The 18,126-nt window shown below is 34.4% G+C and overlaps 1 protein-coding gene across 8 annotated transcripts in view; it reads left to right on the top strand.

Annotated features, from left to right (window-relative positions):
* The first annotated feature begins 5,668 nt into the window (after positions 1–5,668).
* Positions 5,669–18,126, top strand: part of LOC110025713 (probable polyamine transporter At1g31830) — a 28,749-nt gene continuing 16,291 nt past the window's right edge. For 2 of the 8 annotated variants that reach the window (XM_020726336.1, XM_020726332.1), the window contains exons 1-2: positions 5,669–5,893; positions 14,352–14,419. Coding sequence is in view for 1 of the 8 variants with exons in the window: in XM_020726330.1 (XP_020581989.1) it covers positions 5,891–5,893 (3 nt within the window). In the remaining 7 variants the exon portion in view is untranslated. Of the gene's footprint in view, positions 5,894–12,703; positions 12,853–14,351; positions 14,420–18,126 lie in introns of all 8 variants that reach the window. The other 6 variants (XM_020726338.1, XM_020726335.1, XM_020726330.1 and 3 more) reach the window with 4 other exon arrangements.

Genomic DNA, 18,126 nt, shown 5'->3' with positions numbered 1-18,126 from the left:
ATATTGTTAGTCTTATTATACCCTAATATTTTTGTAATTATTAAAAGACCCTTCTCAAACTTAATAATAAGGGGTTGACTTGTAATTTTTAATAATTGTGACGTATTCCTATAAATAAAGGGTTTATGTTCATGAATAAAGAATGGACTCGTTTAATGTTATCTATTGTTCTCATTCCTCTAACCATTTTATAGCATAACACTATATGTCTTAGGTGTGTTTCCCGTACATTTTCATATTCAACATTCTTTTAAGGTGCAGTGAGCGTAAGAACATGTCATCAACAAAAAGAGGAACCCAACAACAACAACAACAACAGGGAGAATCCAGTCATAAGAACGTGGTGGAAGCAGCATGTACTAGAGAGTACATTGAAGAATTCCTCCAGGAAGGGCTGCGGGATTTGGGAAATTAAATCACCAACCAAATGTCAAAACAATTTGTGGAGGTACTTAGAGCCGTAACGGCCTTGGGATCAGTTGCAGTTTCAGCCCCGGAAGGAGAACCGGCCCAACCAGGGGCACCTAACCCCCCGGGAGGAGAACTATCAGCAAGCAATGGAGGAAGAGTGATCCGCCTACAGTAGAAGTAAGACGACGGGTTGTATCAAGGTAGTGTTATATATGCTCTTATGGAGGAGTAGAATCGACCAGTGTGAACTGAGGTACATAGATAGTCTAAGAAGGCCTTCTCCTTACAGGTCTCGGGAGTTGAACCTCCGAAGAATTTCAAGATGTTCATCTTAAAATCATAGAAAGGACTGTCTGATCATAATGACCACCTCGCATTGTTTGAATCATTCATATGTATGTTGATCAAGCTGTTAGAAATGACCCAAAAGTATATTGTCTTCTATCAGAACGCCCTTGAGACCCCCTAACAACACTAGAAGAGACCGCCACTAGAACGCAGAAGACAACCCAAACAAAATGCATGACCGTCGAGGGCCGCCCCGACAATCACTCCACCCATTGTCATGAGGATTAGAGACAACAAACTAAGGCTCATAACCACCAAACGTCCCCTCATCATGAACACCCCGGTATAATCCCGGAGTCCCTACAAAACGGGTGTCCGTAGCATAAATAGTGGACGTTATCCAAAATAAGGAGTTCTTCAGGAAAGCAACATAAAGGAGACCTTCTCTTTCAACTATTCATGTTCTTTAAGAAGGGCCTCATGTTCGTGAGCCTCCAACTTCCCTGCTTCAAAGGTAATTTCAGCCTTTCCTTGACCATGGAAAGGCCCTTAACATGTTCTTCCCGAGTAATCATAGAAGAGTCCTTCTCTTTTAACTCTTCGTGCTCTTTAAGAGAGGTTTCATGTTCTCGATTCTCCAACTCCCTCTACCCCAAAGATAGCTTCAGCCTTTCCTCAATCATGATGGCCCTTCGCCTCAATTTGTCTATTCGTGCGGCATCCCTCTCAATTTTCCTTTCGATCCAATTTAAGAGAATCTAGATAAAATGTGAGGCCTCCCATGCAAGAACATGATAGTTATAGATTTCCTAATGCATATCACATCGATTTGTTGTTCTCTAGTACTTTGCAAAGGTGGGAAACCAAAATACGTCCATTAAGGTCAACGAGTAGTCCACATTCAAAAGGGTAAAAGGGTACCATTGGGTGTCCCTATCAAGAAGAGTGTGATGACCGCTCATCCAAACTCCAGCCCTTGATCATAAGTGAACAACCACTCAGAGGAGGAGAAACGAGTAGTCCACATTCAAAGGGGTAAAAGGGTATCATTGGGTGTCCCTATCAAGAAGAGCGTGATGACCGCTCATCCAAACTCCAACTCTTGATCATAAGTGAACAACCACTCAGAGGAGGAGACAACTCGACTTCTGAAATAGGAGTCTTTTCCTTTCCTTTGAGAAACATCACACTCTACCTTTCCAGCATCTTTAGGTTCTCTTTTCGACTCGGTCCCTATTGAAATTGGAGAAGAGCGACTTGCCTCCGCTTGATCATGCAAACTCACGATTGAAGGATGGGCTAGAGAATCCCCAAAATTAGATGTGTCATGACTTTTAAAGACATCCTCGTCGCTTCCTTCCAATAGCAAAACAATACATTACAAGCACACACTAATACATACATGCAACTAAAATGAGGAAAATCTTTTTACCTTGAGCACCTTCTTCGGCTGAACCAATGGGAGCAAACCATCCCTCACCTCTCCCAAGCAAGGCATGATCACTTTTTCCAAGCCTTTAAGCCCTTTTCCCAGCGGCCTTCTTTTGGCCACTTCTCTAGCGTCACACGATGCTTATAACCCTTCAGTCACAGTACAAAATTTTCATGTTGTTTAAAATATCATTTCATTGAAATTTTCTTATTTTCTCATGAAAGATTTTTTTGTAGAAAGTCCCCTTGATTGAAAAAAGGTACAATGATCCTTGAAGTTGAGCTCAAGAGACAAGAATCGATGGGAAGATAAGATACTCTTGAAATTCAAGCTCAATAGGCAAAACTCCGGCCTTTAAGCCCTTTTCCCAGCTACCTTCTTTTGGCCACTTCTATAGCGTCACATGATGCTTATAACCCTTCAGTCACAATACAAAATTTTCATGTTGTTTAAAATATCATTTCATTGAAATTTTCTTATTTTCTCATGAAAGATTTTTTTGTAGAAAGTCCCCTTGATAAAAAAAGGTACAATGACCCTTGAAGTTGAGCTCAAGAGACAAGAATCGATGTGAAGATACGATACTCTTGAAATTCAAGCTCAATAGGCAAAACTCGATGAGAAGCTATCGCTCTTGGAAGTCGAGCTCAAGAGGTATGATTTGACGGGAAGATACAACAATCCTGTAATTAAAGCCTAAGAGGCAAGACTCGGTGAGAAACTATCATGCCCCTAGAAGTCGAGCTCAAGAGGTAAGACTCAACGAGAAAATATGGTACTTCTGAAAGTCAAGCCCAAGAGGCAAAACTCCATGAGAAGCTATCATGCCCTTGGAAGACGAGCCCAAGAGGCAAGTCTCGATAGAAAGCTAGTAGTGGACAGAGTCCTCACAAGAAAGACTCCATGAGAGCAAGTGGTTGACAATGTCTCCACTCAAATGCCTCAAAATGCTACAAGCCTTATAATTCATGGGTACATCAAAGACCTTAGAAGGCTACAAGCCTTAGAAGGCACATGTACACTCAAAGACCTCAGAAGATTACAAGCCTCGGAAGACACGTGTACATCAAAGACCTAAGAGGACTCAAGTGCATAAATTTCATCAAAAGGCTACAAGCCTCGAAAGATACCGATTCATTTCATGCTTCTATAAGGCATAAGCCCCAGAGAGAATAACCTCGGAAGACAAGAGCCTCAGAAGGTACACGATTCATCATTTTATAAAGTGTGTGCTAACTTTACGTGCAGAATTTTGCATAAATAAGAAGTCATAACAACAGTGGAAGCAACAAAGAAATACATTGTTATTATCTACAATTGTCACATCAGTTGATTAAAAAGACTACAAATATCAACATATTGTACTATGGTTAAAACAAATCAGTTCATCTTCAATTAGAGTATCTACAATTGTCACACAGTTGATTAAAAAGACCACAAATATCAACATATTGTATTATGGTTAAAACAAATCAGTTCATCTTCAATTAGAGTCACCATCGCCTTCTTGAAATTCCAGTACTTCTAATGATCGTCAATGGGTCTCTAGATATCGCCACCACATAAACATGAAAATTCACTCTCATGACACGACGAGGAAACTACAACATTTATTCATCACCTTCAGAATGTGTAAGAGCGGCACGAGAATCTCCTTCGGAACACGCGACATCAAGAAAAAAGATCCATTTGCTCGTTTGCTACGCAGGACAGAGACAACTTAACGCTTCACTGCAACGTTTCTCTGCAACTCTTAACTGCAACTCCGCCGCAACTTTGCACTGTAACTCTTTGCCACAACTATTCACAGCAATTCTTAGCCGCAACTCTTATTTGCAACTCTTCCCGCGACACTTTACTTCGCCGCAACTCTCCGTCACAACTATCTGCTTCGCTGCTACTATTTGCTTTGTCAAAACTCTTCTCTGCAACGCAGAATGACTTTCTCCTTCTCATAACTTGTGATTATTCCCCTCACCCAATGTCTCTATTTATAGGTTTAATATGAGACATAACATTATAAAAAAAAACAATGCAGAATGACTTTCTCATTCTCTTAACTTGTGATTATTCCTCTCACCCAATGTCTCTATTTATAAGTTTAATATGAGACATAACATTATAAAAAAAAACAACAACTCATTAAAAAAAACAACTGCACATTAACAAAAATAACGGATGCTTGTTAAAATAAACAGTTGCTCATTGAAAAAAAAACAACAATTCATTAAAAAAATAAAATTGTTGTTTATTTAAAAATAAATAAAGTTTCTACCATATATATATATATATATATATTATCTGTTATGTATTTATATGTCCCATCTAAACTTTTCTATTTACGAGCGATACAACACTAATAAATTTTCATCATCTGACACGAATTTTGAGGTATGACACAAATCTCGAGGTATGACACGAATCTCGAGACATTATTTTGAGCAAAAAATATTCAAATCTTGATAAAAAGTCATTCATAGTTTCGATTTTAATAAACTTATAGTCAAACTGACCGGCTTGATGAGACGAACACAATCATATCAAAACTAGTCCAATCCGAGTTTGATCAAACCCAAATGAAATCATTAAATCACTATTAGAGGATTTCTAAACATATTTGAATGGTCAAATAAATGTTGAATCTAGCGAGTTCACAGTTGAATCGTGCGTCTTGACAAGACAAATGCAACGAGCCCGAGATTGCTCAATTCCGACATCATTAAGGCATCAAATGTCCATCAAACACCATCTGATCGAGAGAAGCTCTCCTGGTCATCCGATAAAAATAATTCATATTCCTGCATTAATTGAACCCAAAACACGATAAATAGAGCCTCACCCCTCACATGAAGAAGGAGGTTGTTGAGAGAATTTGAGGCTTTGAGAAGAAGCTCAAATCTAACATCATCTCTGTCATCATAGATCGTTGTCGGCCGTCCGCGACCCCACACGTCGTCGCCCCCCATCGACCGTCGGCGACCGTCACCGACCTCTGTCAACCTTCGTCGACCACCGCCAATCACCACTGACCTCTGTCGACTACCGTCGATCATCATTCACTGTCGTCGACCACCGCTGATACCCGCCTACCATTATCGACAACTACAAACTGTTGTAAATCACCACCAACTAGACGACGATAGCTGACACTATAATCTGAAAAATATAGTTACTCTTTTTTGTCGGTGGAACAAGGGATTTCTATAATCATAAATCAATAGTAAAATTTCACAATTTAGTCAGTCCCCATGGTTGTTTTCCTTTTCGGGTCTTCCACGTAAAAAAATTATAGAGTCGTCACCGCTTGCTTCTATTTCATCTATGTGTGTGTTGAATTCTCGTATAACACTAAGATGATAATTTGTTACTCTATCGTCACAAATTTTCCATTACTTATTAAAATCAAATAAGGTTTTTTTAGTTGACTCAAAGTCCTTATGAGTCATGAGTTATTTGCACAAAAAACATTCATTTGGTTATCTTAGAACTTTTAAGATCCTATCTTTAAAAGATAAATCTAATAACAATAACGTTTTCTTTCATTCCCGTTCCGTAGTGCCCCCGTGCGGCCTTATGGGTAGCTCCCACGTTCTGTACTCTTTCAGTTCTAGGGTCTGCAAGAATTTCACTAGCTACCAACCTGCTGTCCAGACGTTTCCCTTGGCTGAATCGCGGCGGTTTCTCCGCCTTATCCGACCGGAGGAACAGTGAAGGGAGAACTAACGGAGCGTCTATGCTAAGGTCGCTCTTCTTGTATTAATGGTGAGCTGGATCCCTCATTTTTATGTCTGTCTTTTTTCGTTTGTACATTCTGTAATCTGTCTTTTTTTTTTTTTTTGCTTTGTGAGGCGAATTATATATTGTGCAGCTAGATATGATTTTTTTGTTTAAATTTGTTTGTTCGTTTTGTTTTTGTTTTTTTTTCTGGTTCTGACTTTGCTAGGTTTTAGTTTCGGATTAGAACTTCCATTTTGGGACTGAAGTTTTTTGGTTAATCATTGAAATTGTTATAGTTGGACGGAATTAATGATTTATCCGTGTTTTGGCTTTCTACATGAATTATTGTCTCAGATTTATTCAAGGAAGTGACAAATTACAGTACGTTTACTTAAGAATTCACGGTAACAATCATCTTCAAGTACAATCTCCATTCTGGTACTTAAAAACGTCTCCCAAACATGACACATTTACATTTCTTGATTTTTGTAATGAATCTTAATGCTATTTATTTAGAAATTATGGCCGATTAAACACAATTTTTGCGAAAGTACATGAACTCGAAGCTCCTATTGAAAGATGAAAGGTATACTATTATTGGTTTGATAAAATGGACACCCAAACATGCTTGAATTAGATCCAATGACCTCTACGCAAAATTATTGGTCAAATTAAGTTTATGCCAGCTTAAATCAAGCTAGAATCAGAGTCAATAAGTTTACTAAAAAATGAAACCTGACTTGAGTCAGATTTAAGTCATGCCGAACTTTAATAAGATTGAGCTAGAAGGAATGTTGCTGGATACCAAAATGTCTGTGGGCTTGTACAATCTCGGCAAGGCCTGTAAAGGAAACAAACAGGGAAAGAATGCACACTCATTTGATAAAAAAAATGGAGAGAGAGATGGAGAGAGAGAGAGAGAGACAGAGAGGTCCTCTTATTTTTTAGAGATCATCTCTATTTATAGGGATTAAGATGGTCTCTCTCCCTTGTCAGTTTACAAAAAAAAAAAAATAAATAAATACAGTACAATATGATGATGTCTGTTGATGCATCCTAATGACTCCATACTAAAGTGACGTGGAAAATTGATTAGCCCTCAGTTGAATGTGATTGGTCGCATACTGCTTGCTCTCTCATTTGCCACGGGTACTCGACGACTAGTATTTGTTAGCTGGTGCTCCGCGAGTCAGCTCGACAATTCGTACTCGACTACTATTGCTCCAAGAAATGGGTTGTCAAGACCCCTTGGTTCTGTTAGCTTCTTCTCCGACCCCATAATGACCATTTATTTGTTTACAAATGTGTATACGTTGGACCAATAAATTATCTTAGGGGATAAAAAATTAATCATCATCAATGATTTTCAAACCCTCTTCTTTTCTTTTTTCACTGTAAATATATTTTCTTCCCTATTCTTGAGTTTTTCCTCCATTGGAAATTGATAGTGAATAAAGTCTTATATTGTTGTAAATAAAAATGAAATAATGACATTCTTACTCCTCGGAGAGTTGTGCTATTTGCGAACAGCCTTCAGCAGTTGATCATGATACTGAAAATGGCACTACAAGCAATGACAATAATCAAAACTAAACAATCATAAAAATCAATGTAAAAATATCCATAAAATTCAGCACAAAAGCAATAACAATAATAACAGAACAATAGCAAAGAAGCAACAAACTTGCAAAAACTATTAAGCAAGAGCAATCACACAACGATATGAATCACAAACTACAATGAAGCAATCTTTTGCATAAGTCGATAAGTGGCAAGGTAGAGACAATGCTAGCATAGTAGCAAGACCAACACTGCAAACTAAGGGAGCCTTGCAAAGCCTTTGGCAGCTGCCTATATGATCTCGATCAAGATAATTATGAGCTACACGATTTGGTAAGGGTAAGAAGAAGAAGAAATGGAAAACAAAAGAGGGAGTTATGTGCGTGTGTGTGTGTAATCGTATACATAATATTTAGTTGTTTCATAAGATTTATGAAAGTTGATGAATATCAACCATACAATATTTTCTCGAGAAATGTCAGCGATATAAATCCAACTATTCAAAAAGCATTATATAAGCTTCTGCAAGTCCAAAACTACAATACCCGAACACACAAACCTGCAAGCAAAATCAAATTTCAATCCAACCACCACCATTAATGGATCGATGGTCTGGTGTGAAACCAAAGGAATCAGGTGTAATGTTACCCTAGAAGAGAAGGGAATGTTAGAACACATAGGTTGAGCCCTCAAAGGGCACATCTCATCAAGCTGAGGGACATATCTCGACATCGTTGATGCCTATGGAGCAAGGCTTAAGTACTTGTTGGAAGACGAAGGGTACACGGTTGCCCTAATGGCGAAGATCTTGAGCCTCTCAATGAGATCTCGTTCCCTAAATCCACATCATCAGAAGGGTTGTATATCTAATCCACGTTCATTTGTATGGTTTGATCGGCCTTTCATAACCATTTGTCACTTCTTTGACATTATAACTATATATAAACTATAGGTTCAAATTAAACTAAGCCTTTTGTAAGAATTATCTAAATATGAATTTACATTCAAATAGAATTTGTTCAAACTAGTTTAAAATTTTAAATAAATTCTTATCATATGATTAAATAAAATTTTGTACAATGATCCAAATTCCAGTCTTGATCCCCCTCACAGGATGCTTTATCAATGATTTTATTGCGCTCATACAATCCCATAAACTTTCTTTTCGATCTCAATAGTGTGATTGGATAGTCACCATCATTGGTAATTTTCAATGAGAAATCAAATCATTAAAACTACAACAAATATGATTTTTTTGATCTTTACACGATACTATTCTCAACTCATGATCATAGATTATCTGATTGATATCCTATTATAGCTAATTCTCATATTAGGGTTCTCAACGTAGGAGGATTTCACTTCTATGAAATAAAGGCTTTTTATGAGGGCAGTTGCAGCTGTCTCTAGAAATAACGATAAAGCTATTGTGAGAAAGTTGTTTCATGTATTAGATATTTTCTCTTTGGAAAAGGCATGCAACCTGTTTAAAGTTACCACAATCTGGCATGCATGATTGTAAAAATATCGTTCTCAACACTTAAATTTTTAAAATTCAACAAGAATTTATAACATATGATGCACTGATACAAATTTTGAAAATACGTACACAACATAACATGAACACGAGATATGTCTATGATTGAATATATATGACCCTAACATGTATTGGTTACAACATTATAATACTACATTTTTTTTTGTTAGATGTACGCAAATAAAATAAATATTAATTGAATTCATATAATAATAAATTTAGTTCAATTATTTATATAATAAAAATATTTATTTATTTATTAAATGTCTTAATTCAATTAAATAAGTAGTTATATGATATTATAGATAGTTTGGTTGAAGTTAATAAAAACTAAACATTATAAAAATAATAATAAGACGATAAATTAAAATAAGGCAAATAAAATTAATGCTAAGTAGCTATTAAGCTACATTTAAACAATATGTTTGAAAATAAATAGAAGAGATTGCCGAAACTATTCATTATTCATGATTAGTGAGTTGGATACATTATTCTTTAATTTTTTTTTATCAAACACGAAGATAGCATGACGTATATGTATTGAGCAAGAACACATCTCTTGCAAGCATTTGACACGCTTCATTATTTCAAAGTGTCGATATAGTCATTACAAAGTGTCGGTCTGTAGCCAAACAACATTTTGATAACTATTTAGTTTATAAAGCCTTAAAAAAGTTGCCCTAAATGAACCCTTAAAAGTCCATATAAGGGAAAGATGAATGCTTGGATTTCATAACGTATCATTTGGATTTTTTTGGTGATAGGTTTCTCTTGCCAATATGGAATATCTCTTTTGGCTAAACTGTAATGGTGCTAGTCACTCCAAGCGAATATTTAGTTCTATTAGTGCTTCTAACTCCAAGAGTATTTCATTTAGTGCATACAGGATTTCATAAGAGCCATCATAAAACATGAAAGGTTCACGAGGATTTAAATTCCGCACATATATTACCTATACATCTTCTATAGGTAGGCAATTCCACTTAGTGAGCATATATCCATTCTTCTTGAAAACTCTAAGTGACCTATACTTATTGGCTGTAATCTCTTTCCTTATCCTTTTCCTTTTATACAATAATTGCTTAAATGTAAAAAGTCAAGATCTTCTATTCCAAAGTCGGCTTTGGCATGATGTGATTATGCTTTTCTTTGAATTTATGTTTGCAGTCTTCTACAGCTGCTTCCTTCCAATGTTCAAATTTTGCAGATGCCCGCTAGGATCTCTGACTTATTTCCTAGTCAACTTCAGTTGCATCATCAATAATTGAAATGGAGAAACAAACTTTAAATGTTGTCTTCATTATGGGGGAGCACACAACTCTATTAAAAATGAACTGAGTTTATTCCATTTGGTTGTCTATGAATGAAGGTGGTTATTTTTCTATATTTTGATATTAATGGCATGAAGTCCTTGAACCAACTTAGGAATCAAGCATTTCCAATAGACATAATGAAAGTTGGTACTTTGTAGTAAGTTTGGCCACTTGCTCGCTGTGATTGATTTTTTGCAATAAATGAGAACTACTATTTTAAAAAATCAGTCCACAATCACGTAACGGTAGTCATGATGTCTCTTTATGTCTGGAAAACCTCTCAAAAAATTTGTAAAGATGCTTTCCCATAGATGTTTAATATGTGCAGTGGCCTGTGCAATCCTGACTTCCGATTTGCTAGTTTGGAGGTGCTGTAAAGTAGGCACCTTTTGATATATTTACTCACATCTTGCTAACAATTTGGCCGATAAATATATTGTGCTGGGTTTCCACAATATCTTCTTCACTCTAGTCTTTTTTGTTGTGCAGGCCTCCCTCATCCATTCGAATATACCTACATAATCTAGCATGATCTTATTTTAGAGCACGCACTGAAGGAGTTAAATTATCCGAGTTCTCCAATATCTGTTTGAAAAAATGATTTTTTTTTGGTTTCTTCCTAAAGATCTTTTTTGTATTCTAGGTTCAACCTATGGTCCTACGTAATATTTCTTAAAGAAGAAAGTCTTAGAGGCATGTTGGTCATTTCATTGGTAAAAATTTCTTTGACTTAATCACTGGGTTGAATTGCTTAAGATAATTCATCGATTTCATATGATGTGGCTACTTCAACTTAGTCTGAGTATGTAAATATATAAGTGATCTATTTTCTGTTTGAGCTTTAGTTTCATTTCACGAAAAGGTGAGCATGCTAATTTTTCATTACTTGATTTTGCTTCACGATTTATTGAATCATGGCGTGTGTATGCATGGGGTAGTTTAACTTCTTTTTATAAAAGTTTTTAAATTTTATAAATTCAAAGCCTTACAATCCAAACAACGATGAATGTAATTGATATGAAAATCAAATACTTTGGAGGCTACTTTGCAATAAGCAAATATATGTAATGTATATAAACTAACATTAAGAGTGTTCAATGACAACCACATCCTTAATGATGCTGCACTCAAGAATATGCATGTTTGTAATCAAATAAAACCATTGAGTTTTGCACCGTTCAAGTGAACACAACGTGTAGGTAAATTAATTAAGCAAGTGGATGAGTCAATTACTATTAAGCTCAATATGAATTGATTACACAATTATACAAGCTAAGCAATGTAAACCACAAAATATCTAAGTTAAACAAGCATGCACATCCAAACAAGAAGATAATTGTGAATTGGGTGTGCATCAGGCATGATTGACTTCTTTTGAAGCCATGCTAATTCAAATCCTCTTACTTAAAACACTAATGAAAATAATTAGCATAACTATTAAATAAACAAAAGTGTATTATTATTGGAAGCAAGGTAGTCATATTTTTTATAGAGCTCAATTTTAATGATGTTATACTGAAAACATTAGAATAGGCACACATGCAATCAAATAATATAATTTTAGTGTGACACCACACTAGCAAAACTTAAGGTGTTGGAGAATTAAAAGTGCAAGTTGGTTACTATTAAGCTCTATAATAGTTGATTAAATTAAGCTCAATATGAATTGGTTGCCCAACCATACATTCTAAGCCAATTAAATTAGTGAACATCTAAGTTACACGTAAAAATCCAAACAATAAGATAATTGTGAAATATTTAATTTATGCAATGCAAGAATAATAATTCTGTAGGTAAAATATAAATAATCTAACATGCACTATTGATTAATGAATAATTGCAGCGTTCATCACTTGTTACGATATTAATTTTTTCATATATGTTTATTATTAATTAAAAAACTATAGTATTGATTATTGTAATATATCCTTATTATGAATGATATTCTTCTTTATTGTACTTTCCTTATTTCTCTTCATTTTAATCTCTATATAGGTCTATTTATATTAACATTTGGATCATTCAAATGAATATATATATATATATATATATATATATAAGCTTGAGGAGATGCCTATTCTATTATATTTTATTACTACCTCCTTTAAGACTTTGTCATTGTTTTTGCTTGAAGATCCTATGGAGGATCCATTATGTTTGGGGATCATGCGAGGATCTAATCACGTGTGATTTTTTTGATTGTAACTAGTTGTTTTTCTATTTGCCAACTCTTGCTTCATTTGCTTGCATAGGCCTTTTTTGCTTGCCTCTGACACACCTTGTTTCACTCACTCGCCATGCTTGCTTGCGATCTTGCTTTTCCTTGGGATTTATTGATTCATGCCTTGTTAGCTTCTTTGCACTTTGCTTTGTCACTCTAAGCTTGCTCCTTTACTTCTCTCGCTAACTTGGATATTTGCTTCATCTCCTTGATCACCGATCTAGAAGAACTCATGATTATCTTGTGAGGAATTTGTGAAGATCCTGTAAGGAACCTGTGAAGGTCCCATGAAAATTTCTTGTGGATTCTGTGAAGATCTGCTGAGGATCCTATAAAGGACACGACGATTCCATCACTTTTAGTCTTTAAAAAGGTTGGTCCAACATTAATCTCTCGGTTATTCTATTCAATAACTTATATTTCCTCCATTGTAATAGTTTTTTATAAAGGAATTTTGATAGCCTCGTCCTCCATGATAGTAATTTTCAATATAGTAATTTTATATAGCCTCGTATGTAAAACCGAGAACCTCCATTGATGAAGATTGTTGATAAGGGTTTGGAAGCTTGGGAAAGATTAACATATGAGACAAACTTCTATGAAAAATGATTGGTGCACTAATTCACTTTTTTATCTTAAGGCAATTGATATTTCTAGTTCTTCATTATTGATGGAAGTTTCAATTAGGTTTTTACTTTGAGGATTTTTTGAAGAACACAAACATGGGTTAAACTTTTTTTCTTTGCTCACGGCGAATAACATGCAAATTTTTGTGGGAATAGTTGAGGCACTTCTAATTTCAAGATAAAAGTTGAATGGTGTGTTTGGAGTGACAACTGCTTTTTGAAGTATTTTTTTTAAGAAGGAGCTTCACAGTTGTTGTCAGAAAGCTGCTGCTGGAATAATTGGAAACCGTTTGGGTAATGTGCTATGTTGCAGCTATTTCTGATGAAAAATACTATTTTGCCATTATATATATATGTAATTTATCCGAATAAATTTTGTTTCAAAAGAATTGCAACAAAATAATAAAAACAAGATTAACAATACAAAAAACTCATAAGGAGTCTAAATTTCTCCAATAAATCAATTTTGACCTGTCGTTTCATGCATTAAACAACAATAATAAGAACCACAAAAATAACAAATAACATTATATGACGTTCTCCTTCAAGTCTAAATGATCAAGTCTTCGAATTAATTCCTTGTCCACAACATCTCTATTCACTTGATCACTATTTGAAGATCTGTATCATCAACCCTACTAAAATACCTGCAAATTTCACATTTCCTATTTCTGGAATAATAAAAATCTCTTCTCATAATCATCATCTTTTCTTGATCTTTACTCAGAATACGACATGCTACAATGACAATACATAGCTCTTAGAGTAATTGATCTTGAATTTATTTTTCATGTGATTATTACACATTATGTTTTTGTTTGGCAAAATAAACTAGATTTGTAATAGAATAATTAAAAATATTTGGGTTCATAATAAAAAAATATAGAAAGTACCCTGTGCATCCCCCTCTCAGATTTATTAAAGTCATTTGTACCAAAGTTCATCAATAATTATCTGACCCACTATTCAAATGCTTCCACAAGTATACATATTGGATTTTTTTCTAAGACCTTGAAATCAATATTGTCTCAAGATGGATGCCTTCGTATAAAATTATATAGCGTTGTTGTTACAATAACTATATTTACCTATTTTTTGAAGGCATATGTTGACATATCTTAGAGTATGAGTGATTTTTTCTTTTATACACGAAATATTTTTTTGATAACACTTCATAATGACGAGCGTTTTTAATTGAACAATTCATTCTTTCCTCTAACCACTTAACTGTTGCGCTTAAAATCAGGAAGGTGATACATCATGTCAGGAAGGGCTTTAAGAACCTTGTTGTAATGGATATTTCGAATCGACAAGGTAATATTTTTCTGAATAATAGCATCATTACAACATATTCTCAAATCAAACACTTTCTATACAGTCTCAAATGTACTAATCTAGTTGATATATCAGAAATTGATAATCATATCACTGGATTGTAAATTTGAATATTCGGTTATCATGAACACTCCATTCTCATTCAACCATCACAAACTTAAAACACGAAATCACAAACTGCTAAGATATTATGTGCAGTAGCTTCACACTATCCAATATATGCAATTTTTTCATCATTCTTAACACGTGCATTGACATTTATGCCATTAATTGCTCCGATACAATCATATTAAAAAAAAAAAATGTTAGACAATTTTGTTTTTTTATCGTAAAATACTAATGCCAAAATAAAGAGAATTTGTTATACATTGAAGAATGACATATATCTTATGTCACTACGGATTTCTCTCATTTTTTGCACAAAAGTAGGATATACAGGTTTCAAAATATTGGTTAAATTTTTTACTAAAAAAGTAATCTTAATATCAAAATATTTGCTAATATTCTTTGTGGAGTGTTGGAATTGCTTGAAAACAACATGAATGGATTCATTCTGTGACATGACGTATCGTATGATAGTTAGAACTTCTCTGTGTGTAAAACCGGACGATCCATGCAAACCATAAATACTCTGCAATTCATCCAACAAATCATAGGAATTTATTCTCGACACACGAATTTTGCTTCAATGAGCTTTGTGTAGCTCGTCAACCCACTTGTCACTCACAGATGATGATGACACGCCAGGTGTCTTGCACAAATGTATGTGATAGTACTCATTAATAAGACATTGTTGTGGTTAGAATCGTTGCTTGTTCAACTCTCTATAATTTCTTCTTCATTTGATGGGTTCATCTAGCTTTTGTGTGCATGTTAGAATATATAAAAAAGACAACTTATGCTAGAATTGAAAATAAATGTTGAAATAATTCATAATGTTCAACTTAAAAATATAATTTATTATGAACCACAATCCAAAATAGTAATAAAAAAGGCAAACTAACTTGACTACAACGACAAACGGACTTGACTGATTGTCTAAAAAAATTTGGAGGTAAGGAATCATCCGTTCCACATCAAGTTAAGAAAATCTTCCGCTTCTTTCAATCCTCTAGAAGTTTATAATGAATAAATGCAGGAACACATCATCAGATATCATCGGAGTAGAGTACAGTAGCTTCACAACATTTATCTTACTTGGGTATCCCTGCAAAGTTGTGTGAGCACTGGATGTGGTACCGACGCAGGTCGTAACAAGATGTGATATCCGCTTAAATAATTGTGCTGCCCGTCTTCATTTTCTTTTTACCCTTTTGGGTGGGGGCTGCAGGGCGTTCTGACTTGATTCACCTTGCTCTCTCTCTTCCGGTTCTTTCTCTTGGACTTCATTGCAATGAGCATATTCATGCTCGTCCAAATTCTGAGTGGGGCTTGTGTTGTAACCCTGACATTGGTGCCTATAATTACAACACCAAGAAAGAAAGCATTAACCTTCTCCTCCAGTCAAAGTCAAGGTCTATACCAAAAACTTTATTTTTTTTTTATTGGGTAGGACCTATAATTAATAAAATTGTAGTTTAATTAAATTACATTTCACAAAAATCGAAGTTCAATAGTACATTTTTATTTATTGAATTTTTTTTTCTCTCCACCACTCTTCTGATGCATCCACTATTTTTTTATCAGGGTCCTAATCTAGTCTAGTAGAGTCTCTCTTAAACTTTTTCCATAATTTTAAATATTTTTTCAGTTGATTCCATTTGCTTTTCAACTGAGTTTTGTGATATAATCTTTCTGTTTTTTCATAAAAGTTTTTGGTGATGTTTTGTCATTCTTCCTTATTGAAGAGCATGGTTTTATTACCAATTTCTATCTCTCTCAAACATAAATCACAGAATATGATCTTTGTCTCACTATCCTAAATGACTGATATTTCACCTTATTTTTTGCTTACCATCTAATGTATCATGCACTTAAGGCATTTAGATGAAGAAATATTATTTAAACATAAAAAAAATATAAAAACTAAAATAAAATTTGACAAAAAATCAGAAATTTGAATTAAATCTTTGCGAGATTAATTTATCAAAGAATGCTCCATCCGATGACCAATTGTATCACACGGGCTTTAAGACCTAATAGTATTTGTGTTTAACAGTAGCACGTGTGATTTAAGATCAGGTTATATCCGTGATCTAAGGCCAAGTAGTATGTTTAGTTAATAATAATATGTGTGATCTAAGATCAGGTAGTATCTGTGGCTAACAGGGAGAGACAATTATGTAAGTTACAATTAGTTATTGGTTGAGCTTTGTTTTTTTTTACTCTTATTGCTCTACATAACATTTCAAAAACCAAACGTGTCAAAGCTACACACTTCAAAACCATCAATACAAGGCCACAAAAAATCAAATGCATTAGTCAATCTTTCAGTGTTTCGTGAAACCAGAAAAGAATTTATACTTGCTAGATTTAAATAGAAGAGGTCGTGCCTTGGTACTTCACAAGTGAATAGTACTGCCACAACCAAAACCAAAATCAAAGCCACACCTACCTATTATTTTAAGATGAAAGATATGTACATACATAATAATTGTGTGATGTGCATGTCAATTCCCCTTCAAACAACACTATTTTAAATATCAAGAACTGAACCGCCACATAGAGGTAAACCTAAAAGCCCCAGTGCACAACGACTTCGATTTTAAGAGACAAACATCAAACAACCATCAACACATAAATAACAATAACCAATGCACCATCACATAATTCATATATAAATAAATATCAGACTTCTAAACTTTAATTTTTTACTTATATAATGCTCAAACATTTAACACCACATATCTAAATTTTTTATGGAAGATATGTACATGCATAAGAATTGTGTGATGTGCATGTCAATTTCCCTTCAAACAATACTTCAAATTTAAAAATAGAGAACCAAATAACCACATAGAGTTAAATCAAAAAGCCCAAGTGCACAACCTCTTCAATTTCAAGAGACAATCACCGAACCGCTACCACGACATAAATAACAAGAACTAAAGCACCATTACATAATTCATATATAAATATATATGAAACATCTAAACTTTAATTTTTACTTATATAACACTCAAACCTTTAACATAACATATCTAAATTTTAGATGGAAGATATGAACATGCATAAGAATTATGTGACGTGCATGTAAATTCCCCTCTAGATGCGAGATAAATCAAATAATGATGATAATTTTGAAGATTCCCAACAAAATTGCATCGTCATTTTTTGTACTCCATTGCAAACCCAGTAGTAGAATTTAGATATGTGATGCTAAAGTTTTTCATTTTAAAATTTAATGTGATAGTTAATGCCTAACTCAAATGATAATAATTACTCATTTTGGAGAAACAAATAGGTAAAAATGGCACCACCACATAACATACCACCAAAAAAATCATAATGATGCCAAATGACAATGGCCAGCTGCACACATAAAATCAGCATATGACCACCTTATAATAGAGAAAAACTGATCAACACTACCTTTCCAATTACAAGAGACAAGCACCAAATAGCCCAAGGCCTCAATCCCATCAATTTCAAGAGACAACCACCACCATATAATAGAGAGGAAAACCGATCAACACCATCTCAAGCACCAAACCACCAACATAGTGGAAAATTGAAAATTTCAGCAG

Source organism: Phalaenopsis equestris, unplaced genomic scaffold, assembly GCF_001263595.1.
Source record: "Phalaenopsis equestris unplaced genomic scaffold, ASM126359v1 Scaffold000326, whole genome shotgun sequence".
Lineage (NCBI taxonomy): Eukaryota > Viridiplantae > Streptophyta > Magnoliopsida > Asparagales > Orchidaceae > Phalaenopsis > Phalaenopsis equestris.
The sequence above is the reverse complement of the archived record's forward strand: the minus strand, read 5'-3'. Positions and strand labels throughout refer to the sequence as shown.